Here is a 12,220-nt window from a genome sequence, read left to right as displayed (position 1 = left end):
CTACTTTTCTGCTAGTCTTCATTTAGACATCAATTGTCAAATTCATTTTATGTTCTTCCAGCAGCATAGTTTTGAACCTCTTCATTGGGTGGTCAAATTCCTGCAATTGCATGTGTGGGTTTTGCATCCCAGATTCTCTGTGCAAATGACTGAATTACCCATTATTCTTTAGCTATAAACATGTTCAACTATGCTTTTGAGAAACTAAACATTCCTAAAAGTATTTCACACCTCTTCTTTTCCTTAGCTTTAATAATTTGTCACTGAAACCATGAAAAACCATTGGTGGGAAAAACCGTTACTTCCAGTGGGAGGGTTTGAAAAAGCACCTTGGAAAGAATATATGCCTTCCCTCTGGAAGCTTGAAAGTAACTAGTTACAAATGAATGAATCTTCTATTTTCTTTATGGAAAATTGAAAAGATGCTTCAAGCTGTGTTTATGTTAGATTTGGCATCACACTGCGTGTATTGCAGTTACTGCAGAAGGAATCCTGTGTGAAATTACATGAAAAACAGTGGTAAACTGAATTTCATTTAAGTGAGTGTTTTTACAATTTAAATTTTGTTTCTGTTCGGTATTTTAAAAAATATATATAGTTCAGAGCCTTTCCAGAAATGTAACAGAAGACCAGAGAAAACCACAACATAGCAATGGAGACCGCCCCGAGGTGGATGAGACTTCCTGGGAGCAGCAAAAATACATTTTCCTCTTGATCTTGTTATTCTATCCAGAATTGGTAAACACAAAGCCTTTTCATATTATTTCAGCATCTTCGGAATTTGGGGTAAGTTTTTTCAGATCTTGGATAGTTATGAATGCAAAAAAAAAAAAAAGCAGTGTTCATTTTCTCCTTTAATTCAACGGTATTCACCTCTGGGTTGTGAGATACCAGGCAGTAAGTTCTCAGTTCTTTAGATTCTTTCAATGTCGTTTGTCCACCCTCTGTGAATATCCTACTGCAACCCCATGTTCTTTGCTCTTTACCCGTTCTTTCTCTACAGCCCCTAAAGTGTTCACAAGCTACTGTCCGAGCGGGATGCCTGAAGCAGCAGTGTCCAGCGCGTGGTCTGGTCATCTCGGGAGTCTCTGCTTGGGATTGGTCTAGAAACCGCCAGGCTGGAAAGCGAGCCGGAAGCTGCGCTGAGGGCCGGGACGTCGCCATGACAACGCCGCCCAGCGCAGGGGGGCGGGGAAACGCGAGCGCGGACGTGCCTGCTCCCGACCTGCTAGGCAGGGGCAGTAGAGGCCCGTAGCGTCGTCAGCGCAACGGCGCCGCGCGGCCTGGGGGGCGGGGAAACGCTAGTGCGGAAGTCCCCGTCCCCGGCCTGCTGGGCGGGGCAGCCGAGGGCCGGAGCGTCGCCATGGCAACGGCGCCGCGCGCGGCCGCCGGAGGCTTGGGGAATGGGGCGGGGCCTGCGAGCTGGGCACCTCCTCCCGTCCCACCGCCCAGCCGGCTCCTCCCACCCCCCGGGCCTGCTGCGAGGCTGCGACCTCTGCGCCGGCACGGATTTGAAACCTTTTTGTGGCGGCGGCGGCGGCGGCGGCGGCGGGACCGCTCGGAAAGCTTGCACGTAGGGGCGCCAGGTTCTCGTTTTTCCGATTTCCCCTCCGGGGTCCCCACACGCGGGTTCTCGGGTGGAATTTTGCGCGGGGAGCGGTCGCCCCGTGGGCGGGCCCGGGCCTCTCTCCAGGCCTGTGGGGCGCGCGCCGCGGGGGCTTCTGGGCGCGGGCGGCCGCTGCGTCGCGGGCGGACTGGAGTCCGGGCCGAGCAGGGCGGGGAGGTTTTGAGAAAGTTGGGGCGGGTCAGCATGTCCGGGTCCGGGCACCTGACGGGGTCGCGCCCGGGCTCCAGGCAGGCGGGAGCACTTCCCCCCGGAGCCGGACGGCGTCCTGGGCCCTCGGGGTGAGGGGCGGCCCCCGGGACGCCCGGCCCGCCGCCGGCCCGCTGGCCACGACCCGGTGTCCCGGGTCCGAGTGTCCGAGGGACGAGGGACGTCCATGCGAGCGGCCTGTGTGTTGAGGGTCGTGCGTCCTTCCTGTTTACAGGTGCGTGGACACGGGGTAGAAAAGGCCGGTGCGGGGGCACGAGCCGCCCCGCAGGGCTCAGGCTGCGGCCCAGCCGCACCCCAGCCGTCACTGGCCCCCCCAGGCCTCGGCGTGCTCCCCCGTCTCCAGGGTGATGCCGGGGCGCGGTCAGTGCCCGGTAACTGTCCAAACACCCAAAAGGGCGAGCCGGGTGAAACAGGCACCTGTAAACCGGCTTCATGTACCGGAGGACGGTTTTCAAGTTTTGTGTAATGATCCGCCATCTATTTAAAGTATGGTTTGATTGAACAAAATTGACTTCATGCAACTTTGAGGAGTGTGTTTATTCGGGGCCTGATGTATGTGAGGTGTGTTCCTTGTTGAGCGGTGTGGCTGCTTTTCCCCAGGACCTTTAATGTTTGTGGCCCGCTTATGCTCTGCTGACCCCTATGACAGCTAAGCACCTTGAGAAGTTCTTAGCCCGTTTTGTAGCTGTCCACATAGACACAGGTTTAAAAAAAGACAGTGCCGGTGAGTTAAATAAAAGACATGAGCCAACTATACTATAGCTATAAGCAAGACTCACCCAGTTTACTTCCTTTTTTGCGTTTGCACTAATTTATGTGACTGGCAGGCACACTCTATTTTAAACCTAAGTCAAAGATACAGCTTTCCTTATTTTTTAATTCTAATAATTTAAATCTGCAATTCTAATAAATCGTAATAAAACTTTTTGATTAGCTGGGACTAAGTAGATATAACCTACTTATAAGATGTAATTTCTGTAGCAAGAATTCCTTGAAAGTTTGGAACGATAACTTAATTTTTTTTTCATTTTGTTGGAGAATAAATAAGGGATAGGAAAAGCTGAGTTTTAGCTTTTACCAAGTATCACACTGATTCTTTATAGTGCTTTTTAAAAAAAATGTGTACTCCAGTATCGCATGTTATTATAGCAATTATGATCGTCTTTCTACTTTTCTCCAACTTCTTTACTAGTTGGAGATATTGCTGATTCATATTTAAATGGCCAAGAGGTCAGATATGATGGATCTGAGAGCTAACGGTTTCAGAATTTTAGTTTGAGCTTTATGTTTAATTTCACGACTTTGGGTCTTTTTACTGAGTTTTCGTTTCTCTAAACACTAACATCTCCTGCCTGTGTCAAAGGTTTGTTGCGAGTTAGTGATTATTAGGAATCTTTTTGTCTAGCTGCGGGTGCTCTCAGGCATATGTTAGAGTACATGGGCAGGATGAACTGTTTTAAGCCTGGAAATACACTTCCAGGTCAAAGCTGTGCTTAAAATTCTGGGTTTTTGAGTTTCCATTTGTTTGTTCATCCACTTGAATAGTTGCTTTTCAGCTTTATGATCTAACATCCAGCAGTGGTATCCTAGCCTTCAGTTGCCAGGTACGTAACTGATGGAGTTACGTATGAATGCACCTAGTTACTGTAGGAATGCAGAACAAAACCACACAACCAAGCAATGCCAAGCCAACTAACCAGTCAGCAAATGCGCTTAAATAAAATTTATCTTAACCAAGTCTTGAATTTGAAATATGTTTCTTCTACTGTAATGCAGAAGGTACAACAACCGGTTTTGGTAAATAGAATTAAGGGCAATAGTATTTCTATTCTAGGGGACCTATTTGGTACTCAGAACAGAATTAAAAAACAAAACAAAACAAAACACAGGCATGCCTTGTTTTATTGCGCTTTGCTTTATTACGCTTTTGCGTTTTTTACAAATTGAAGGTTTGTGGCAGCCCTGCCTTGAGCAAGTTTACCAGTGCCATTTTCCAACAGTGTTTGCTCATTTTGTGTCTCTGGGTCACATTTTGGTAATTCTCACAATATTTCAAACCCTCCACCCCCGAAAAGGTTACAAATTGCTGAAGGCTCAGATGATGGATAGCTTTTTTTTAGTAATAAAGTAATTTTTAATTAAGGTAAGTATGTACATTTTTTTACCCTAATGCTATTGAACACTTAATAGACTATAGTATAGCGTAAACATACCTTTTATGTGCACTGGGAAAGCACAATGTTCGTGTGACTTGCTTTATTGCGATGTTTGCTTCATTGCTGTGGTCTGGAACTGAACCTGCAATATTTCTGAGGTTTGCCTGTATTAGGCATGTAAAAGTAAGACATTAATCCCTTTAGTTAGCTTTTATTTACCAGTCGATTGATTCTTCAGCTTCTATTATGTGCCGTGTAATGTGCTAGGTACCTACTAAGATGTGTCAGTCACGGTCCTTGCCTTTCAGGAGCAACTCACAGATGGTGGCAGACCTGTAAATAGTACACAGATGTGTAAAAAAGAGGTAACAGCGTGATGAATGCCGTGGCACAGATGTGAGCAGTACACACTAAGATGGAGAGATGAGTCTGGGATGTGTGGGGCAAGCTCTACTCTGAAGTGATGTTTGAGTTGCATTTCTTGATGAGTCCATGCAGCGGGACAGCCTGTGTGATCCTGTAAGGGCTTGGATGTGTTTGCAGAATGGCAGGGAGTTCACTGGTGGGGCATGGTCATCTGTGCACATGTGTGTGTGCGTGTGCGTGCGTGTGTAGGGAGCTCAGAAGGCAAAGGCCCTGGCAGGCCGGCCTAACTTTGGGTTTGGATACTGTCCCGTGGCAGTGGGCGGTGGAGACAGGAAGTGATGTGCGGAGCTTTGTACTTGGGACATCTCTGGTGCCAGTGAGGACTGAAGCAGGGAGAGTTAGGGTGAGTCGGCGGTGGGGAGGGCTTGCTCTGAGAGAGCGGCAGTGAGAATAGGCACACAGGCAGGTTCTGAGACCTTTCTGAGCGTTTGTTGCTGTGTTGGCTCACGGGGCTTAGCGAATGGGGACGGCGGAGGGGAAGGAGTCAGTGTGAAACAGCGAGGAGGCCCCTGACAGTGATGGAGGTCTCGGCGGCAGGGAGGACGGTCAGCGCTTCCGACGCGGGGGTGGGGGCGAGCACGTGAGGATGTGTTCCCGAGGAGGCGAGTTGGGCGGTGGAGGGAAGAGCGTGCCGTTTTCCTCCCAGGAAGAGGTGAGCTTCCCACGTGGAGAGTCAAAGGAGCTGCAACGGCTTAGGGGCTTGGAGAGGGCTGGTAAAAGTTTCAGGGCTGCCTTGTGGACGGCGAAATGGGAGAAAACGGAGGATTGCGGTGGGACCTCAGGGCGGTGCCCGTTTTCTCCAGCAGACCCTCAGCTGAGGAGCGAAGGACCGTGTCGAGCGGTCGCTGTCGTGCGGAGTAGGGAGGAAAAGAGGCCGATCGGCCGGAGGGCGTTTTGGTGGGCGGCAGCGATGCGGGGGGAGCGCTGGGTCCAGCCCGCTGGCGGGGGCCTCATAAGAGGGGCGTTGCGGGCGGGCTTGCGAGAGCCGTGGCTGGGAGCGGTAGCGTGGACGTCAGAGACTGCTTCCCTTCCCGGCACGGCTGCCTGCCGGCGCGGGGGGAAGATCCCCGGCAGGGCTCGTCGGGCCCCGAGGGAGCCGCCGGCCCACCGCCGCGAGCTGCGAGGGACGGCCGGCGGCCGGACGCAGAGGGGCCGGGTCCAGGGCCGTCCGCGCAGGGGCTGCTGGTGTTGAGGTGGGCGCCCTGGTGAACGTTAGGGGCCCGCTGAGCAGAGGGAGGGCGTCTGTGGAGCAGGGCCGCCGCCGAGGCACACCGGAGCCTTTCCCCAAACGTGTGGTTTGTAAACCGGCCAAATGACAAATTGGGGACCATGCATAGCGTAGAGATGGTGCGCATCCTTACCAAGGCATTTCGAACCTAAGAGGAACATGTGGACTCTTGGGTATATTTTTAACGTAAGAAATTTTGTCAGAAGCTCTGTGTCTGATTTTGGGGGTCCACCCCCTTCATTTTCAGTGGTTTTCTTCCTGATTAGGAAGAAGTACGAGGACTAGTATTTTACGTTTTTTGATGGAAGTTAAACATTTTACATTTACGTACGGTTAAAATCGCTTTCTTGGTGTGCAGTGTGATGAATTTTTACACAGACTCAGAATGGGTTTTTATGACCTCGGGCGCAGAAGGCGCGGGACAGTCGCAGCGCCCCGTGTGCTCTCCTTGCGCCCCAGTGCTAACCAAGTGCGCCACCGAGCTGTTCTGTGTGCCTGTAGCTTTTGCCTTTTCCGGGATGCCGTACGAGTGGGTGTCGTCGTACAGCACGCGGCCCCTCCAGGAACGGCGCCTTGCGCGTCGCGTACTCGCGCGTGGACGCTCACCCGTGTGGCGGGGCCTGTGGGCGCTTCCTTCCTCTCTCTGCCCGAGCGCTGTTTCGTCGTGTGGCGAGGCCACCCGGGGGAGGGACACGTGGGTGTTTCCAGGGTTTGGTGGCTACAGAAGAAGAAAGCTGCTAGAAACATTACATCCGGGTTTCTGTGCGAATAGAGATTTTGCTTCTCCTGAATAAATGCCCAAGAGGGGGATTTCTGGCTCCTCCGCTAAGGGTATGTTTAACGGGGCGGGCGATGGCTAACCTTGCCTTCCGGAGTGGCTGCACCGCTCTGTGCTGCTCCCAGCAGTGCGTGAGAAGGCCTCTCGCGCTGTGCCCTCAGCAGCTTTGGTGGTGTTTGCCTTTTTAATTTTAGCTGTCCTAATAGGCAGGTAGTGATATCTCATTGTGGTTTTAATTTGCATTTCTCTAATGATTAATGATGTTAAGCATCTTTTTCACGCGCTTACTTCTCAACTGTACATCTTCTTTGGTAAAGGAACTAATTTTTTTTGCTGATTACTTTTATTGGGTTGTTTGTTTTCTTATGGTTTAGTTTTAAAAGTTCTTTATGTATTCTTGATATAGGTCCTTTCTGAGGTAAATGATTTGCAGTATTTTCTCCCAAGCTGTAGCTTATCTTTTCAACTCCTGGAAAGAGTTCTTTGCAGAACAGAAATTTTTCATTTTGATACAGTCCAATATATCAATTTTTTCTTTTACAGGTAGTGCTTTTGGTGATGTATCTAAGAAATCCTTGACTAACACCAAGTCATGAAGATTTTCGTCTGTTTTCTTCTAAGAGTTTTATAGTTTTACATGTTACACTTAGGTCTGTTATTTATTTTGAGTTAATTTTTGTATACAGAGTGAGGTTATTTGTTGAAATTTATTTATGCATATGGATCCCCAATTGTTACAGCATTGTTTGTTGTAAAAACTATCATTCCTCCATGAATTGTACCTTTGTCGAGTGTCAGTTGTCCACATTTGTGTTGGTCAATTTCTGGACTCTCTGGTTTGTTCCATTGGTCTATGTGTCTTATCCTTTCACCAATACCATATTGTCTTGACTACTGTAGTTTTATAGTGCATCTTAAATCAGGTAATGTGAGTGTTCCAAACTTGTTCTTCTTTTTCAGGATTGTTTCTGCTATTCTAATTCCTTTAACTTTCCACGTAAATTTTAGAATCAGCTTGTGTATATCTACAAAGAATACTGCTGGGATTTTGATTGGAATTGCATTAAATCTATAGATCAATTTGGGGGTATTTAATACTACCTTTGATCTCTTTCATGAGTTTTGTAGTTTTCAGCATACAGATCTTAATATTTTAATTTTAAATCTTCTACAGGCTGAATTATGGAAATGGGAAGCGAAGAAGAAAAATGGGAGAAGCTGGATGCGGAATTTGATCACTTTGTGGTAGATATGAAGCCCTTTGTTCTAAAATTACCCCATAGGTCAGGTAAGATTATGTTTGAAAATTACGTTCTTAAAATTAATTTTTTTCTTTGTATTATTTAGTCAAACCCATGAACTTTCAAAATGAAAAGTGGATTCATTTAGTAACAGTTTTCATCTTAAGCTGGTAGAGGATTGTTTACCTTGAGCTGTTGGAGGGTAAACAGAAATTCAGTCATGGTGAACTACTGAACTGTGGAAAGGTATTATTACTGTGAGACCACTTCTCACAGGTCATGAGCTTAAATTGCATGGGTCTTTAAAGTTAGCTGTAACTGTTTTTTCCTGCGTCTTTTTCCTCCTACCATGAAGATGGTTCTTCTTTCAGGAGCCTGCTGTCCACCTGTCTCTGACCCTTTTGTTTATCAAAGCAGAAAAGAATCTGTTAGTCTTACATGCTCATTGGTTGACTGACTAAAATCAAGTGTGAATGCGTTTTTGTTGGCATCTTGTCTGCAATTCCTAACCTTTTCTCCTCTGTGAGTCTTTGTCTCAAGTAAAAAAGGTTTATCGGAGAGCAGTTGAAGAGAGTTTGAGGGGCAGGGAAGACCCTCTGAGTCATAGTAGGCGTAAGGCTGGCCGTAAAGGTAAATCTGATTTGGGAGCTTTTGCGAGGAGGGTTCGGAGTGGGACCAGGAGACCGGCTTTTACCCCAGTGTTGTCCAGGTTCCCTGTTTCTGTGAGGTGTCTGAGTCAACTTCATATTCAACATGAGGAGCCGACTCAATGTTAGATCTTTATTCCAGGGATCTGCACTGGGAAAAGGGAGCGCAGTGTATGAGTTACGCATTCTGTGGTCACCCATCGTACCAGGCAGGGCCTGCAGCCTGTCTGGGTCCAGGGTGGCTTGGCATGGTCTCCCCTTCACGCCTCTTCCTCTGCCTTCTTCTCTTGCCTTGTTGGATGGTAATCTCTTCTTTCTTCCTCTGCTTTTCTTAAAATGAATATTTCCTGTCCCGTGGCTCATTCACGATTAGTTGAATTAGTATTTAATGATATTTCTATACTGTGTCCTCTTCTGATACTCACTGCCTTTTTTTCCTTCTTGTCTTGGATCTGCTGATTAGCATAAGTGTATATTAAAATCTCTCATTATAAATGTACTTCAGACTATCCTCATATTTCATCTTCTTTTTTTTTAAAGATGCAGTATCACTTTTTAAAAATTAATTAATTAATTTATTTTTGGCTGCATTGGGTCTTTGTTGCTGCATGTGGGCTTTCTGTAGTTGGGGCGAGTGGGAGCTACTCTTCCTTGTGGCGCATGGGCTTCTTGGGGTGACTTCTCATTGCGGTGGCTTCTCTTGTTGTGGAGCACGGGTGCTAGGTGCGCGGGCTTCAGTAGTTGTGACTCACGGGCTCTAGAGCGCAGGCTCAGTAGTTGTGGCGCACGGGCTTAGTGCTCCACGGCATGTGGGATCTTCCCGGACCAGGGCTCGAACCCATGACCCCTGCATTGGCAGGCAGATTCTTAACCACTGCGCCACCAGGGAAGTCCCTCATCTTCTTTTAAAAAGGGATTTGGGGTACATAGAATTGGATTAATTGTAATCTTTGGTTCATGACTCATTGTCAGTATGTATTGGTACATCCCTGACCCTCTTTTATGTAATTAATTCATAATGAATGCTCAGAAACTCACATCCCAGTCAAGAACCTGAACATTCATAATAACTTAAATTTCATTATAGTTAACTTCTACTTTTGATAATGGTTTTCGCCATTATTTTAAATAGAGGAATTAATTTTTTTCATTAGCCAGATTGTTGTACTAAGTTCTATTCGTCGACTATTATATGGATCTCAGTTTGCTGCAGGGCACATAAACATATAGTTTGAAAAACTGTTTGCTTAAGTTTATCCGCTTTAGTTTGTATTTTCTTTTTGCACAAAGTACACCTGATATTTCAAGAAGTTTGTTTTGTGATTATATAATTTTCAAAGCTAAAAGTACAAAAGTTATTTAGAGACTACCTTTCATACGTGTAGTGATAAATCCAGTATGAGCAAAGTGTTAAATCTGCCCCAGGGATTTTTGTAGGTAAAACAATAAATGAATATGACCTTTAGAAACTAAGACATTGAAGCAGATTTATGATTTGTGTTAGATATATAATCCTCAAATTGAGTTAGACTGATAAAAGATTAATGTCAAAATGGTTTTCCTGAGACCTAAAAACAATTCTGTGTCGTGGTAAGATAAGATAGTCAGTAGGTCATTATATGTGGATCAAACTGTGCTACATTTTTAAGGTAGCTTTTAAAGGGATAATTATTTTTCAAAATTACATGTAAATATGTAACCCTCAATTGTTTTTAGGGAGGTTAAAAGAAATTCCTAAATAAATCATCCACAAATCCCTGAAGATTACCAGTTTAATAAATAAAACATTTGAGATTCAATTTTAGATTAGGTTAAAAATGCTAAATAAGATTGCATTCGCTCTCTCTTGGTTTGTGTAATGAGAATTACAGAAAGATTTTTCAACACAACTGAAATTATTTTAGAGATGGTTTTACAACAACCTTTTTTTTTTTTAAACATCTTTATTGGGGTATAATTGCTTTACAATGGTGTGTTAGTTTCTGCTTTATAACAAAGTGAATCAGTTATACATATACATATGTTCCCATATCTCTTCCCTCTTGTGTCTCCCTCCCTCCCACCCTCCCTACCCCACCCCTCCAGGCAGTCACAAAGCACCGAGCTGATCTCCCTGTGCTATGCGAACAGCAACATTTTTGTCTCAGATTTATTTGGTAGCAATCCTGAGATCTTATTACTAGTTTAAAGTTAAACTCTAGACCAGGGTGGGTTGGCAAACTGTAGCCCTTGGGCCACATCCAGGCTGCTGCCTTTTTTATAAAGTTTTATTAGAAAACAGCCATAACCATTTGGTGACGTGTGGTGTGAATGGTGTGTGGCTGCTTTCATGCTACAGCGGCAGAGTTGGGTAGATGTCATATGGCTGCAAAACCTAAAATATTCGCTGTCAGCCAAGCCCTGCTGCAGACTAGAGCAGATGTTTTATGGGTCTTTAATGTAATGTTTTATTTTTTGAAAACTCAAGTCTCTAACAGCTCCTCTGTATTTCTAGAGCGGCAGAGGTGTGCACTTTGGATTAGAAAACTGTGTGAGCCTTCAGGAACAGGAGCAGGGGTCACAGGCAGGAGGAATCGGAATCTGTACGCAAAGCTCTTACTACACATGCTCAGGCGGGGGGCTCTCGAGGGCCCTTTCACCCACCGCCCTGAGCCAGGGACGCTGAAAACTTTACCTTCATACATGGTAGGTGTCTTTGACCCAAAAGATGCATTCGTTTGTTTCTCTAAAAGTGTCAATTTATCATCCCATTTGGGAATGGTCATATTATTAAGCTACAAGTCCTAGAAAATATGTTAGCTAAAACTATTTTTTTGCTCCCTGATTCCGTTTTTTTCCACCTTGAATGGAAATCAGATATTGAGCTCTAATGGAACCATACTTAATTGATTTAGTCATCCTGCAGTATTCTACAATATTTCTAAAAACATTAAAATGAATTTTTAAATATTGAGCCTTAATTTCCCACTAATTTTCACTGGATTATGTAATAATTTATGGATGTCAGTAAATTCTAGTTTATTAAGCTCTTCTGTATGTATTATTTAATGTAACGAGAGGTTGGATTGAATTACCTTTTTTTTAAGTTTTTACAAAAAATTTATTATTTATTTATTTATTTTTGGCTGCGTTGGGTCTTCATTGCTGCGCGTGGGCTTTCTCTAGTTGCAGCGAGTGGGGGCTACTCTTCGTTACGGTGCGTGGGCTTCTCATTGTGGTGGCTTCTTTTGTTGCAGAGCACGGGCTCTAGGTGCACGGGCTTCAGTAGCTGTGGCACGCGGGCTCAGTAGTTGTGGCTTGCAGGCTCTATAGTGCAGACTCAGTAGTTGTGGTGCATGGGCTTAGTTTCTCTGCTGCATGTGGGATCTTCCCAGACCATCGTGTCCCCTGCATTGGCAGGCGGATTCTTGTTTTGTTTTTTTTTTATTATTTTTTGGCTGTGTTGGGTCTTTGTTGCTGCACGTGGGCTTTCTCTAGTTGCGGCGAGCGGGGGCTTCTCTTCGTTGCGGTGCGCAGGCTTCTCATTGCGGTGGCTTCTCTTCTTGCAGAGCACGGGCTCTAGGCGCCCGGGCTTCAGTAGTTGTGGCGTGTGGGTTCAGTAGTTGTGGCTCGTGGGCTCTAGAGCACAGGCTCAGTAGTTGTGGTGCACGGGCTTAGTTGCTTCGCGGCATGTGGGATCTTCCTGGACCAGGGCTTGAACCCGTGTCCCCTGTATTGGCAGGCGGATTCTTAACCACTGCGCCACCAGGGAAGTCCCGGCCCATCTATTCTTAATGACCGAAGGTAGAACATTTTCTGAAACACATTCAGATGTTGAAATATGAGTGTATTGTATCATGCTTTCCCTTTCACACTCATTTTATGGAATTGTAGGAAAGGGCTTTATTTTACTAATGTTAATAATGTAAAG

The 12,220-nt window shown here is 45.9% G+C and overlaps 1 protein-coding gene across 16 annotated transcripts in view; it reads left to right on the top strand.

Annotated features, from left to right (window-relative positions):
- The first annotated feature begins 1,453 nt into the window (after positions 1 to 1,453).
- CEP112 (centrosomal protein 112) overlaps positions 1,454 to 12,220 on the top strand; it is a 413,480-nt gene continuing 402,713 nt past the window's right edge. For 3 of the 16 annotated variants that reach the window (XM_022589836.3, XM_089901740.1, XM_089901734.1), the window contains exons 1-3: positions 1,456 to 1,573; positions 7,597 to 7,710; positions 10,805 to 10,995. In XM_022589836.3, the coding sequence (XP_022445544.1) occupies positions 7,605 to 7,710; positions 10,805 to 10,995 (297 nt within the window). In that variant the 5' untranslated portion in view covers positions 1,456 to 1,573; positions 7,597 to 7,604. The other 13 variants (XR_016389081.1, XM_022589828.3, XM_089901739.1 and 10 more) reach the window with 11 other exon arrangements.

The sequence above is a fragment of the Delphinapterus leucas genome, chromosome 19 (genome assembly GCF_059928025.1).
Source record: "Delphinapterus leucas isolate spDelLeu-1000000601 "Yukka" chromosome 19, BTC_Dleu_Yukka2, whole genome shotgun sequence".
Taxonomy (NCBI): Eukaryota; Metazoa; Chordata; class Mammalia; order Artiodactyla; family Monodontidae; genus Delphinapterus; species Delphinapterus leucas.
This window is presented reverse-complemented; position numbering and strand designations above follow the sequence as displayed.